Consider the following 15955-nt stretch of genomic DNA (forward strand, 5'->3'; position numbering starts at 1 on the left):
TATTTCAATTTTTTGTGTGTAATTATGTTGCACTAAATAAATAAATCTATGTATGATTTAACTTTTGTCTTTACCAGGACTCCCAACTAATATGGCTGTTTTTTATTATTTTGTTCGATAACCTCCTTACTGCCAAGTATGTCTTAAGCTGACACCAATCTGAATCTATTCTGAGAAGAAAGGCAAAAGTACACAGCTTTCATTAATCTAACACTGATTCATTCAGAGTGGCCCTCTCAAAGCCAGTCACAAGCTTAGCATGGGTTTCTCACAATACAATAGGCCCCCTTAGAGGCTTATAATTCCCGTCATCTTTATCATCATAATCATTGGTGGTATGATGCAGCTCTGTCATCAGTTAGAAGTATGACACTACCAACTTCCCCCTTTTGCATTGTTTTTTTATATAAAATTTTTGATCTGGCTAAAAGTTAAAAGCGGGGCAAAATGTGGGAAAAACTAAATATTCTAAATGGCACCTCTACAATACCCTTGTTTAAAATAACCATGAAAAGAAATCCGGTTACACTGGGTAAGGATTTGACATGGATGTGAATGCTTTCATTTGCCTGAGAGCAAATTTTTTAAAAGCTTAGATTTATACATGAAGTGTTTCCTGCACCACCGTAACGAAAGAACACACAACCACAAATATGACCGTTAACAACTGCTTTGGGGTTTATTTTACAATTGAGAAAGAAAAGGAAACAAACTAACTGGTGCTAAAAAGTTTGATTTGTTTCTTATTTTTTACAATATCGTCAATAAAACATCAAAATGTATAGTCATTGTGCATCGCTTATTTATTTTTCCACACCATTTCATGCATCAAATCGGATGCAAGTATAATTAAAATCATTTCTGTAAACCGAGCCAAAGTAGCTTAATTTGTATTTTTCTTTAAAAAATGACATTTTGTAGCTCTACAGCATATATTTATGTACACCATCTGTTTTTATGTTATTTTTTCAATCATTTTCCTATATAAAATGACAATATAAAAGTTAGAGAATGCACACACCTTAAGATACAAAGAATGTTGAGCCTTTTTAAATGGTATAAGATATGTCTCATGGAGCACTGACAGTTCACTGGTGGTCATTTACATGTAACGGACTGTTCTCTTTACAGCTGAAGAAAGCGACACAATTTAGAAAGAGAAAGTTGTAACAAACCATACAACTGGAAAACTGCTATAAAGTGATACTTCACAGCAAGGAAAGTTTCTTTTTTTGACAGCAAACTTGCATACTGATGGCTGTTCACTTGTAACCAAGAAGCAGCATTTTAGTCTTCCAAATAATTTTCTTTAAATACACCAACAGATTTGTGAGCAGGCTATCCATTGTTTTCAAAAAAGTGGGAAAATAATAATATAAATGAGACAAACTGGAAAGGTGGGAATGATAATCCTAAGATCTTTCAAAATCAGATTTTAAGAATTGTAAGATACTTGAAAACACGTCTTCTTCACAAATTCAACTGTCTAAGGTGCTACTGTACTTCAGTCTTTCAGAGTATCCTTTTTTCCTTAGTTTGGTTTTACACATTTAATTCATTTTCTTGATATCAAGTCTTAAACAGTCCTAACTTATACCAATTTATGCCACTTTAACCATTGAAGCAGTAGTTGCATTTTTGCCATAAAAGGATTCATATGTCGTGTTTCACTAAAATACATGCACAGGTCAGACAAACAGCATATAAATATTTTACAAAATAAGTGTAAAAAAGCTTGGCAAAACAAAAGAAACAACATTGAAAGAAATGGTCCAGTCAGGCAGTCGTCACAACTAAAAAGAGTAAGACTGATTTTTTTACTTTTTTTTTTTCTTCTGGCGGCTCAGTTCGGCCCAGTGCAGTAACTGTGAACAATGTCATTTTAGTGCAATGAAATTCTAGTCAGTTCCACAGCTGTCAGTCTTTTCCCTCAGCAGCTCACAGATTGGCTTGGTTAAACTTTCTCCATTTTGTCGAGCTTCTCCAGTTTCTCCAGAGCAGTGACAAATACCAGGTGGTCCTCTGGAGACTTGCCATGGGTCTTACTGAGGTGCAGTTTGACTGCGTGTTTGCTGACGAATGTCCGATTGCAAAGTCTGCACTGGTACACAGAGCCCGTGTCGTCCTCCTGCGTGGTCAAGGCTGACAGTGGGCTAGCGAATGTCATTTTGTCTGTGATCACCTTTGAGGCAGCCTGCTGCTCCCGTAGGTGCTCCGTTGACAGTTTGGACAGGTCCTTCAGGCTAAAGCCCAGGTGAGACTCCAGGTGGTTGATGTAGGAGGAAGGAGTCCTGAACTGAGAGGCACAGTCACCACAGAGGAACACAGGCTGGCATGAGTCCATGTTCTTGAGAAACTTGGTGCCCCCGGTCCGTCTCAGCTGATATTTCACGTTTGCCAACCAGTGAGATATAGTTGTCATCGAGAGTCCTGTAAATTTACAGATGTGAACCCTTTCCTGTGGGCCAAGGTCAGTCATTGCGTAACGGCCCTCCGGGGTCTCCCTCAGGCTAGAGGCAAACTGTGCTTGCAGGATGAGAAGATGCTGAGGGTTCCAATTGGACTGCCTCCCTTTCCTCTTCTGTACCGGTGAGAGGTCCTCCAGGGCATCCTCAAATGCGCTACCATCAGCATCAGACTTTTCTGAGATAGAAGAAGGAGTTGACGATTTAGGTGTCAGTCTTCCTGTGAGGTTTTTTACCATATCGGAAATGTCCATCAGAGCATTCTCTCTCAGAGGAGAGGAGACAGATTCTGAGAGGGATATGAGGGGTTTGTTGCCATTTACACTATTGTTGGTCAACTGTATACTGCCGCTGTTGCCATTGTTACTGTTATTAGTGGTGGACTTATTCTTACTCAGATCTATGGGCTGGTCGTTGCTTTCATACAGCTGAAAGTGGTTAATAGGTTCAGTTGGCTTGCCCTGAGAATTTGGAGTGAAGGCTGGTTTTTCCATCATGCTGTTGCTGATTTTGTAAAGCATAGACAGCGGATCTGCTGTTGGACTCACAGGTTTGGAGGCCTTTCCCAAATGTGTGTTCATAATTGACTGGAGTGCACTAAGAGGGTTAATAAAAGGACTCTCGGGTGAGTGATCAGTGATGATGCCAAGACTGTTACCATTTGTTATTGGAGATTGGGATGCCTCTGAGCCATTTTTTGAAGGGTTGCTGTGGCCATCCAATAGAGTCTCTTTGGGCTCCTTCTTACAGATAACTTCTGAGTCTACGCTACCTGGACTGATACTTCTCATTCCAGATGGTTTACCCACAGAAAGGTCATTTGGAGATGGCAATTGCTCTCTCTGCTCTCTAAGAGCAGGAGAGGGAGATTTCACTAATGATGGTGGTCTACATCGCTCCAGGCTGACCTGCTTCTCCTCCTTTTCTTTCTTCACAGTGGCAGCCTTTCCTGTTACTTTCTCAACAAGCTCCTCCATGGCAGTGACATTGCTCCTGAGGGGAGTAGGGGAGGAAGGACTCCGAGGGGAGTGGATGACGGAGTTGGGGTCACTCACAAGACCTCGTAGCCCACTGTTAAATATTGGCTGCATCTGGACACTCTGGACCGTTGGAGGAAGAGCAGTAGCTGAACTTTTCATAGCACCTTGCAGCTGGTAGGCAGCGTGAATGCTAGGATAGCCACCCCATGTGGGTGTACCTGTCTGGGCCTTACTGATGGCACTGGATACAGTGTTTTCAAGAGATTTAAGTATATCTAAACCCTCTTTAGGTGTTTCCTCTAGGTCTTCTTCTCTAAGGTATTTATAAGATGTAGTGTCTGTTTCTGATTTTTCACTTGAGTCATCTTTCTCCTCCTTTATTTTTTTCACAACAGGCTCACAGCCATCCACTTTTTCATCCTCTAACACCTCCCTCTTATCCTCTGAACCAGAGGAGAGGGCAGGTGATACTGGTTGGGATTTGACAGTAGTGGGTAGAGGGAGTCTGGTTGTGGTTGGGGGTAGTGGGATTGACTGAATCTTTTCTTCTACAACTGGATCGAAAACCAACTGTTTACCCTTCTTAGATGCAGAGTTTGTAACCTTCAAAAAGTGACCTGTAACCATCATGTGGGCAGTAAGCTGTTGTAGTGTGTCATGCGAGCTCCCACACTCCATGCATTTAAGAATCTGAGCTTTACGAGCCTCAAACTGCCATGTGTAGCTGGCACCATTTTGGTAGCCATAGCGGTTGTTTGGTGTTACATAGGGGTTAGCTGCAGCTTTTGAATCTTTGCCCATATCCACAAGAGACACAGAACCACCACCACCAATGCCAGCGTGGATTGAGTCTGGGGAGCAAGGAGAGACTATAACATCTTGGAGAGCTCGTTTTTTAGCTGTAGTTGGCACCAGTTTAGTAGCCAGGGCTGGTACTGGTTCTTTGAGAGGCACTTTCTGGTAATGCTTGGTCTTAATCATATGTACGCTGAGATCTTGTAGAGATTCAAATGAGTGGCCGCAGTACATGCACTTCAGTACTTTCTGGGCATCCTCCTTCCCCTCCATCTCCATTAGGGAACGCTTGCGAGGTTTGGACCAGCGCTTCCCCTGGTCCTCCTCTTTATCCTTGTTGTCGTCTCGATAGTGGCCCGTCTCGTTCATGTGGACCGTTAGGCCCACCAGTGTGTCATATGCAGCACTGCAGTCTTTGCAGCGAAATTTGCTTGCACCGGTAAAAACAGAGCCATAGAGCTTGTTGTTCTGCCGGTAAAGCTGCACTGTGCTGAAGAGACTAGGCTCAGGTAAAAGGTGGTATGGGGTCTGCTGAAGGGTTTTAGCAAGTGCTGCCTGGTGCCAGTCATAGGCTACACCACTTCCATTGCTGACCCCACCAGCGCTGCTTCCACTGCTACTAGTTGCACTGTGACTGCTTACAGAGCTAGTTGTTGTACCATTGGCGTTAGCACTCACGCTACTTGCGTGGTTGACAGTGTTGGTGGAGCTTCTACCATTGTGGTGACTGTTAGCCATGTTCACCGCATTGCTTTTGGTTGTGGTCGTAGTTGGTGAGACCGAGACAGCAGAGACGGGCTCTGGAGTCATGAGAGCAGTATTAACACTGCCAGCTGCAGCAGGCTTCGATTTCATAATGTCCATTGTGATGCTAGACCAAGAGGCATCTGAGATGAGGTTTGCATAGACAGCTTTCATCTGTGCCAGGCTATCCTGGAAAGACAGGCCGTTGTTGGGACGAAAGGGCAGAGCAGAGCCTTCTCTCTCCTGACCATCCCTTGAAGAAGTGCTCTTGATATCTGCAAGTCGGTCGCTGGCATCGCTGAGTGGAGACCCATATCCAGCATCCGGGTTAGTACCATTGCTGAGTGGAGAGTCTCTGTAGCTGGGTGGCTGGCCCCCATCAACATCTTCTTCTTCATCATTGCACAAGAACTCTGTGTCCTGTCCATCTAAGGAGAGGCCGTCATCCTGCAGGTGCTCTTCCTCATCGTGACTGGCTGCCTTCAGTTCATCCTCTGGCATGTATGCTGGAATGTGGAAAAGATGAAAAAAAGGCGTCAGTTTGGTGGAATTAAAAAATAAATCCACAGTAATGAGGGCACTGACAGAATAACAAGGAATAAATACTCAATGATGGAAAATGCAAGCTTTTATTCTAATCCTGTGTGTATCAATATAAATGCACGCATGAGCTTCTGGGTATTTTACACACATGTGGTTCTGAGTGGCAGTGATGAAAAAAGCCTCAAAGGGGGAAATAAATCGCAGAGATTCTGACAGTTGTCCTTTTGCTTTCTGGGCTATCTATTCTTCCACACAGGCCTCATGTTCCCCAGGAAATCACTGGCAGTTTGGCTTTGTTAACCCAGCTGCATGCTTGCATGCTCAATTTTCCTGTTTTCCCCCGTTTCTCTCTTTTCAAATCTTAACTTCTTTACATATATCGGTCTCCATTAAGTTTATGTTCTAAAACATGCAATTTAATTATTTTGTAAATCACACTAGAATTGAAAGCAGTTTTAAAAGATGTATGAAGAAATCAGCTATTGAACAGAACTGGAAAATGTTCTGTTTGATTGAAACTGACCGGTGACCTATACAGACCTTTTCTTAAACATCTCAATGGATATCAGGAGGGCTTATTTCATTACACATAGCTTATTTCATTACATAAGTTGTTTCTGTAAGCAGGAAAAATTTAAGATTTTCTGAGAAGTCAGATATTGGCCAAAATCTGACAATATTTCAGACATTTCATCATAAAGATAGACAGACAGACATAAAGACTTGTAATTGGCAGGACAAACCTTAACAAAACTGGACATTGATAATTGATCAAAACACTCTGATTGATACACCCTTTGAAAAGATATGTGCATCTGCATGCTTGTGGTAGATGGACAAGCATCAGTAAACCAAAGAGTGGGAAAAATCGAGGAATATGGAAAGGTTAAGTGAATGAAAAAATGTTGGGAAGAAAGGAAAAGCATACAGGAGGTGGTGGTGAAGAGAAGAGGTGTAGGTGGAAAAAAATAGGGAGCGGAGTAAGTGAGTGAAGCAGGGAGACAGGAAAGACAGCCCCCTAGCTTCTTCCTTTATCTCCTTCCTGCATGGTGAGATGTGCGTCCTAGATGCCAGTATCAGTCTCTCCTGATGAAACAGATGTGCTGTCAACTTCAAACGGCACGCTAACCTGTCACATCATAATCTAAGTGGACATAATACCTGATATATATACACTGGCACCATTTACTGCTGCCTGAGAGGAGATGGGTGGAGGAAGGTGAGCAGCTGCACCATCAACTGTGACTGCATGATGATGATGCGCATGTGTGCGTGCGTCTTTGTGTGTGCTAGTTTGGCCGTACGCTTACCTTGCCGTGCATTTTCTGTGTATGCACTTTCTACAGCTCAAGCATTCGCTTGTAGAGCGTGAACCTGCAGCCACCAGTCATTATGTTGGCTATAAGTCTGATTTTGCCGGATACCCACTGATACATCCTTCCCCAAATGAGCAGCCCCCCCATCACATGACAAGATTTTTGTGAAATGAGAGCACTACAGGAGAACCTGGCTGCGCTTCAATCCAACTGACAGACTTAGACGGAGACAGTTTCTAAAACTCCTGAAAATCCCTAACACAGCAGATTAGCATTATGCGCTGTTCTCCCTATAACACATCTGCAGAGTGTCTTCTGTTACAGCGCCTCTCCTCTACCTAACACGCTGCCAGAGAAGTGGGCTATCAATACGCATCAGCCGTTTAAAACAAAAACACAAACGAACCCAGAAAACGGCTATCCGCTCTCCTCAAGCACGTCGGCACAGTGCAAACAAACAGCAGGAATTACCTACATAAGGAATTCATGTCTGCTGTAGCCAAAAAAAAAAAAAAAATAGAGAGAGGGAGAGCTAAAGCCCAATATTTGGCAGTGTTTAACACAAACAGGCTCAAACACTGAGCACACAGAACAGGTTGAGAGGCGACGGATCAGAAATATCCCTGGGTGAGTGACAAAAAGCAGAATGCAGCAGGGAGGGGCTTCCAGCGATGAGCGGGTCGCCAGGGAACCCTTTGACGATCCCTGTCAATCAATTCCTGTCCTGCCATGTTGTCATGGAAACAACAAAGAGGGGAGATATCAAAAGCACACAGACAAAAGACTGGCAGAAACTGACATCTGTAAGAATCACAGGCAGCAAAGTGATCGGCTTCGCACGCTATCTACGTGCAATATTAGTGATGAACTACTGTTAGTGTGAGTCTGATCGCTTCATCCGTTCGGACAGGATGCTAAAAAGTGATGTCTGATGAAGAGAGAAAATAAAAAGCTACACATCAGCTCAATCACTGCAACTTGAAGATACATGCTACTGACTGGCAAGGAGGCTAACCCCCCCCATGCTCTGGTAGGGGCAGGGGCTGGCACACCGTCCCTGGCGGTTTGCTTTGCAGAGTGGGTGATGCCTGTGAGCAGGGCCATCTGCACAGGCGCCAAAGCGCCTGTCACTTTTGCTCGGGGACGTGCCGCCATCAAGGAGACAGGCGGCAGCGTGGCCAGAACGGGACCGCAGACTCGCTGTCAGAAGCGGCAGCGATCAAGGCCGCCACCAGCCAAGCCAGATCACAACCACCACATATCTGCACCAAAATATAAATTATATCACCACCCGTCTGTTACTGATAACTTATTAATGTAATATTGATAAAAGGGAACATGAAATACAGGATATAACAAGATAAGATTGTAGATGATATTTAGAAACTCTAGAAACAACTAGCACATTCTGTTGTGCTTTTTTTAAATGTCAAAAACGGCCATTACCTTAAATAGACCAACCTTACAATGAAACGTGGTGGTGGCAGAATCATGCTGTGGGGGAAACTTTCTTCAACAGAAGAAGTGAAGGTGCTCAAAGTTTATAAATGCAAGGCAGCTCTGAGGACAGAACCTATAAGAATGTATAAACTTATTCTGGGTTGGAGGTCCACCCTCCAGTAGGACTAAAACCCAAAACTACAGCCTGAGCTGCAAGGCAAGGGTTTACAGGAGAGCATAAACTGTGTTAGGATTGGTCCATATATACAACGGACCTAAATCCTATTTAAACCCAGAGGCAAAAATGAAAAATTGATATTCCCAGATGTTCTCCATCCAATCTGAATTAGCTGTTTTGCAAAGAAAGCCGAGTGAAGACGAATGAATGAACAAATTAATCAACTTTACTTCAGACAATCCAGTAATGTTACAAATCTAACACATACCAACATTATGTATAACTAATGATACATATATAATTAAATTCTATGTAAAATTAGCTAATTTCTGAAAAGGGCTTTGAATGAGTGCAGCTCTCATAGTCATTATAGGTAGTTTCACAATTACTGTTTCATGGAAACTGAGCAAACATTAACAACAGGCTTTAAGATATTTACTTTTAAGGAAAAGTAAAACAAAGTTACATAATCTTTCTTCCACTATACAGTTCTTGCATTCGCTCTACTGTTTGTTACATAAAACCTCCATATCCCCCTAACTGTCCTGTCCTGTTCATGATCGCATGGGGGGCTCCAAATCTGCACCTCACACCGCCTCATTAAGGCTACTATCCACCATTACGATTTTATACAGCGGGCTAGACCCTACCGAGGGTTAAAGAACAGCAGCTTATCTAATATAAGCTTTTCCAGGTGTTTCAAACACGTTTTGGGGGATTCTGATGTGGCTACTTAACAAGTCAAAACATATTGAGGTTTACAATAAAGGTAAAGACTTCTGTAAATGTTTAAATGGAGCAACTGATGGGAAAATAGCTAAATGACCAATAATGTGGATAGGGAAGTCCTGATCTGATATTGATGTTGGAGATCGTTCGGATATAAACCCATAATCAAATACCGGAATACATCGGCTTGCATCTAAACTCTCAGATAGAAACATTTAGCTTATTTCTGCTTCTGTTTAAACTATAAGTTACTTACATGGTTTATAAAAATGGTTAAATTGTTCTTATACCTATTGTTTTTAACTGTGGTTCTCTGTTTTAATGTCCCTTCCTAAAGCCTCTTCTAACATTTCACTCCATAAACATGTATTAAAAATACGTATGATTCATGTTTTGGAAATCAACAAGTTATATCAAGATATATCTAAATGATGACTGTGGCCTTTGCTATCAAAGGTTTATATGCCTCAACCAACACAGTATAATAAAGCAACAGCCACATATTTTACTCTATCTACAAACTTTAAAGGAAATACAGTAGGTACATAGTCTCTTCTGACTTCTTTATTATCGTCATTCAAATAAAATGTCTTCCTGGAGAGGAACTCAAATGATGTCAAAGCTCTTGATTCCACTTGGACCAAATATACGAAACTTTACAGAATTTTAGAGGATTCTGTACTCTGGACGTCAATATTAAGAAACTGCAGTAAAGCGAAACCAGTACAGCTTTTATAAAAATGCAATTCACTACCTTGCAAAAAAATTCAAACCTCTTGAAGTTTTTTTTAACATTTCAACATCAGACTTTTATGTATTTTTGGCAATAATTGTGAAGTCAAAAGACAAAGAGATTTAGTTTTTAAAATCAGTCCTAATAAATATGCTGTAATTATTTAAGTACTAAACTGACTGTCATTTGGCTTAAATTGTTATACATGTAAAACCTCTATTCTATGTTAGCTCTGGCTGTATAGTTCTAGGCTCATTGTTTTGCTGTGGGGTAAAGATCTGCCCCAGTCTTAAATCTTTTACAGCGTTGAACAGCTTTTCTTCCAGAACTGCCCAGAATTCGGCCAGATCCATCTTTGCATCGACCCTGACCTGGTTTACTTGTCCATGCGGTAGAAGATCATTCCACGGCATGATGCTGCCACTACCATGTTCCACAGAGAAGATGGAGTTAGTTTTTAGACACACGTACAGTAGCATGTTGTCAACGGTGTCCGTCTGTTCTCATGTAACCAGAGCACTTTTAGTGCATCTTAGCAGTATTTAACTAGAGTGGCCAACAAACTAATCCACTCCACTCTTATATTTTCATTGGGTAAGTTTTCTGAAAATAATGTTTACGCTTTCTTTAGCAAATACTATCAAGTTTATTAACAAACATGTAGAAAAGCTCACCATTTTTTTAATCACTATATTTGTGAAGCACTGAAGACATGTTTTTATTATTTTTTTTATAAAGATAAAATGGGGAAAGCTATGGCTCTTTCCTTAAACTAACATTGAATCCCACACCACAACACGGTCGTGTACAGGTCACCTCTGTGACATTCCTCCTCATATGCAACGTATAAACATGCCAAATGAAACGCAATCAGCAGACAGGTCAGTATTTTGGCGTCGAAAGGGAAAAGAAACAAATCAGTCCTGTTCAAAACTTTGCTATCCTCCCGCCCTACCCGCTTTTTTTGGGTTCTTTTGCCTTTTTTTGCCTTCTTCCTTTTCTTTGCAGAAAGTCTGCTGGTTGTTAAATCAATATAACTCTCTGTCAGGCCCGAGGAGCTTCACCATTTGGCCGCTGTCAAAGCCAAACAAACCAGATAAGAAAGGCAGAAAGGCGATGAGATGGGAGAGGGAGGGAGAGAAGGAGAGTGCAAAGATGGGGATGAAAGGATTCAGCTTCCCCTCACCACCGGCCCCAATTCTCCAACACCCCTCTTTCTATTTATTTACACACATTTCTTTATTTATTTGATGTGGGTTTGGGAAGAGGGGGCAATCACTGCAGTCATTTGTGGTACTAATGTCCAATCACGCACCCCTTCACTCATGTGATTTAGGCAGTGCAGGAGTCGGTCGGTGTCAGGGAATAGTGGGTTAGGTGGTGGGCATGGAGGAGGGGGTGAGGCCATTTAGGCCGGCTCCTAATAGGAAACTGGCAGTCTTATTCCTTCCCCAGATTCTGTTTGTCACCCCGCTCTCCGTTACGTGCCTCTCAGCCCTGATGGCTTTGGACAGGAGCTGATCAAAAAGCCATCGCTTGACCTACACGCCTTGGCAGAACGCGGCTGGCGCCCCGCGCAGGCACAGGACGAGATGAGACTGAGGTGGGAGGGGGGGGGGGGGGGGGGGTGTCAGCGCATGGTGCAGAGCAGAGCAGAGCAGAGGGGGTGGGGGTTGGGGCAGCTGATAGCTCTCGGGCTGGGACAAGAGGGCTGTAAATAAAATGACATTATTATTTCCTCTGTCCCGTCATGTAGAAAAGCCAATTATGGTAATGCTGCTGCCGGCGTGTCAGAGGGAATGCTGGGATGTGCTTCCCGTGAAGCAGCTAACATGAGAGCAATGCCCTGATCAGGAAAGCGGGCCTCATCCTGACAAGACACAGAGCAGATAGGAGGAAGAAAAAAGCTAGAAAAGGAGGAAATAAAGAGAAGGGGGAAAGAGATATGAATCAAAGTGCAAAAAGCCGTGTGTGGGCCTTGTTTTCCGAACGGATAAATATTGAGCTATCTGCAGCAGAGAGCTGTTTAGTCTGAGGATTCAGAGTCAAAGGAGAGTAGTTTATTGTGTATTCACATCGTCCTAGTCATCATTCCGATAAAATCACTTTATTTTTCTTACAAAGTGAAAAGAGGTCTTGCAAAACCAACAAGTGAACAAAAAGTCCTCGAGGAAGCATTTTGTCTGGATGATTTTCTTTTTTTTTCAGATGATAGGAAAAACACAAAAGTTTAGGAATTATACTCTGTGCCACCTCCTATTTTGACATGATGAATCATGCAGAGACAACGACGACGAGAGAGCCGGATATTGAGAGTGAAGGTGATCATTCACTTTACGAGCTAATTCATTCTCAGTCTCATCTGAAGGCTTCTCCTGCAATTCCCCTTCTTAAAATTCCTCCTGCGCTTGATAGGAGAGGCTCTTCTCAAAATAATTCCTCAACTACCTTCCTCCTTTTCACTCCCCTCCATTACCCCCACCTCCCCTTGCTTCAGCTTCACTCACACGCCCACATGAGCCCCTCCCAAGCGGAATAATGGGAGCATATGGCCTAGGCAGCACCTACAGGGCCTTAAATAACTGCTGCAGCATTCCAGCTTCGCTGTACCAATTTTATCCCCCCCACCCCACCTCGATGCCACGTTTGCAAACACTCCTAGCCTGAGTTTGAGTCAGTGAGACGGAGCTGGATGGGACTCATTGCTCTTTAGACACATAGCTACAATTATGGACTGACGCGTAGAGTGGTGTGAAAGTGAATAAGTGCTGTGCAAACAGGATTAGTGTGGAAATGCTATTTTATTGGCAGATATTCCATGAGTTAACCGCCGGCTTTCCTGGTAATCGTTTGCGCTTGGTGGCTGAATGCAAAAGCTTCAAGTCATGTTGTGTTACACTGGGTCTGTGGCATTATGTCTCGTCATACCGCGGATGCCTCTGACAGCAGGCTGTTGGTGTGTTTTCCCTTGCAAGCAGCAGGGTGTCAATGGGCTAAAGCCGGGCTGCGAGCCTCTAAAACTTTTCCCCATATCGCGAGCAGCAGTCGCAAGCAATGCAAAGAAACTCGAGATAGATGTTGACATTGGCTGAATTATACAAATGTCACAGAAAGGATTCAGGTTGTTTGAAGGTTTAAGTCCTTTTACAATATTGTGGACAGACAGAGTCCCTAAATTATTTATAAGCCTTGAACTTTTCTCTCACTACAAATTTAACATGCAAGAGGAAGTACGTGATTATGAGGTCTGAATTCATAATCACACACTTCCTTTTATTTTTATGGAAACAAAGATTGGAAAAACACACTTTCTTTTCTTTCAGTTGCATAACTGTGCACTACTTTTTCTTCGTCTATTACAAACACTCTCTGATTTTTGGGAATGTGAGGAGACATGATTGGTTAAAAGAGATGGATTTCATTTTAAACAAAGTGTCAGACAATCTGAACAATGCTGGTGTGCGTCATGCAGTCATGTAAATATGTCAATAAGCCCTCAGACTTTCTTCTTTGTGACCTTTACAGGGTGATGCACGGATGAACTGCAGATTATAGATGGGAGTATTTGTCTACATGATTGCGTCCGGACAGGTGTGAAATCCATGAGGCAAAAAGCCTGGACTCGATGCGTGTGTTTTAGTGTGTGTGTGTGTTTTAGAAAGAGAGAGAGAGAGAGTGTGTAAAAGGTGCTGCTGTTTTATTTATAGAGAGAGCGCTATTTATACTCAACTCAAAGATCAGTTCAGAGAAGCTAGTCATGGGCCACAGCCAAGATCACTCTCCATTACAGAGCAACCCACACACTAATGCTCTCACACACACTCTTTTAGCCTATATGCAAGCTGCAGCCTCTGCATCTAAGAAATGTCCACAATGACGGCTGGGAGAAACAAAACACGCAGCGTACACAGCGTAAGCATGTGTTAATAGGTGGAGGGCTTTCTGACTGAGAGTGCAGGGAGTACAGCAGGCTTTAACATGTTCAGGAATCAATAGAGTGAACCAGCTCCAATCGATTGCAATTCATCTGTCTCTATTTATTTATTTTTCATATTTCATTCTCTCACGCTGCACAGTGAGCTGCAGCTGTCCTGCAGGGCAATACATAAATAAGCGGACACGGATTTGCATACATAAGGGTGCACAACCATGCAATACACAAACACCTGAGGGGGGGTGTACAAACAGCACCCTCTTGAAAAAAAAAAAAAAGCGTTGTTCAATAAACCCCGTATGGAATTTATTTATTTTTATTGAGCATATCACCTTATCCTGGTCCTCTCTGCATAACAAGGCTCATATAATTAAACCATAAATTTCAGCTCGCTCCTTTAATTACCACAGACAATGTCAGGAGGCAGCAGAGTAAACAAATGGCTTTGAAGTGAGCAAGAAAAAAAAAAAAAACAACTACAAAAAAAAAAAAAAAACTCTCCGACAAAGCAATGGAGAAGCTGTTCATTTTTGGTTCGATTCTTGTTAAACTTGAAAAGTATGAAATGTTCAAAAGGACGGGGGGGGGGTTCACAGTCTATAGTTTTTCTCCTTTGGCTTTATCTATGCTTTTGAGGGATGCAGTTATGCCTCGGCGTGAAGGGAGGAGTAATCAGCGTATCAGTGCAGACGTGACAATGTGGAAACATTCATACGTGGATGGGACTGGAGTGCACCTCTAATAAATATGTGTGAGAGTGCGCCATCTTTTTTTTCTCCCCTCCTCAGCATGCTGAACCCCTGTTTGTGTTTGCATGTAATTTAAATCGACTCTTGTCCCACTTGAAGACTACTGCCATGCCTTGTAAAGTGTTTGTCTGATTTAATATATGTGAGCCTGTGTGTACATTGTTTGCGCATTTGTACGTTTTAGGTCAAAGTCAACACACGGGCCCCGCTTCTCAGCAGCTTAGCTAATTACACAAGAGCCCCGAAGGCCACTTAGAACAGGTTAGCTAATTAACAAACAGCCTGATTGCAGATTAATTGAGAGGTGTTCTTAATCTTCACCCCTAAATGCAATGACAAATGCTAACTGGCGCTAATTAGGCTGGTATGGGGAGCAGGGAGTGGAGGTTGTATTTACAGTTGCTGCGGCTCGTATGGCTATGATCGGCTCCCCCCATCAGATCACTGACAAGTTAAAGGTTTAAAAAGTCAAGATGAAACAGCTTTGTGATGTTATTTAATAGTTGTTTAATAAAGGGTTAGAATTTATTGTTGATACTGGTAACTATCAACAATAAAATGAGCCTAAGGTAACTGTACCTTAGGCTCTTCACTATGTTATGAGACATGACATCGGATAAAATCAATATATATATATATAAAATATATCTTTAAAAAGTTTGATTTCTGCCTTATATTGCAAACTTTTCTAAAAATAAACAAAAAAAAGTCTGTATCAATGCATACTGAACCAATCCAAGTTTTATTAGTCAATATATATGTCTTTATGCTTTCATAATTTCATCGTATGTGAAAATATTAGAGATGTTCACTTTGTGTGTTTTTTTTCTTCAAAATAGCAAAAAAAAGTGAATCTTGATCAGTAAAAAAAATAAAAATCTCTACTCAAAACGAAAAGCTCATTACCACGTATCTTTCCTATTATGACTTCCACCTCAGATTTACACCTTTATTCACAGAACCATTCAAACAAATTCCTGGAATTCCTGGAGATTCCTGGATGGTGATCCGAATCCTCACTAACCTTTCACCAGGTGTTGCCACACACAATACACAGTTTCTCTAAAAACTTCAGCATAAACTATCTTTAACTTTTTTTTTTTACGTATTTTGAAAACCAGCAATCAAACAGACTGAGGTTGATGAAAACACAACCTCCTCAGCAGCGGCAATAAAGTAATCAGCTTTGAAATATCAGAGGATCAAATGTAATCCAGACTTATAATAAAACTTTGGTAACCTGTTTAAGCTTAGCATGGCAGATTCTTAGCAGCTAACTTATAGATCCGTCCTAACCTGTCAGTTGTCACTACAGGTGCTGGTCATAAAATTAGAATATCATGAAAAAG

General features: G+C 42.0%; 1 protein-coding gene across 2 annotated transcripts in view; it reads right to left on the bottom strand.

The window, feature by feature from the left end:
* Window positions 1-654: 654 nt before the first annotated feature.
* Window positions 655-15955, bottom strand: part of LOC119786225 (teashirt homolog 1-like) — a 48791-nt gene continuing 33490 nt past the window's right edge. For both annotated transcript variants that reach the window (XM_038289442.1, XM_038289433.1), the window contains one exon: window positions 655-5490. In XM_038289442.1, coding sequence (XP_038145370.1) covers window positions 1955-5490 — 3536 coding nt within the window. In that variant the 3' untranslated portion in view covers window positions 655-1954. The remainder of the gene's footprint in view (window positions 5491-15955) is intronic.

This window comes from Cyprinodon tularosa, unplaced genomic scaffold, assembly GCF_016077235.1.
Source record: "Cyprinodon tularosa strain WSP-4 unplaced genomic scaffold, ASM1607723v1 ctg107, whole genome shotgun sequence".
Classification (NCBI taxonomy): domain Eukaryota; kingdom Metazoa; phylum Chordata; class Actinopteri; order Cyprinodontiformes; family Cyprinodontidae; genus Cyprinodon; species Cyprinodon tularosa.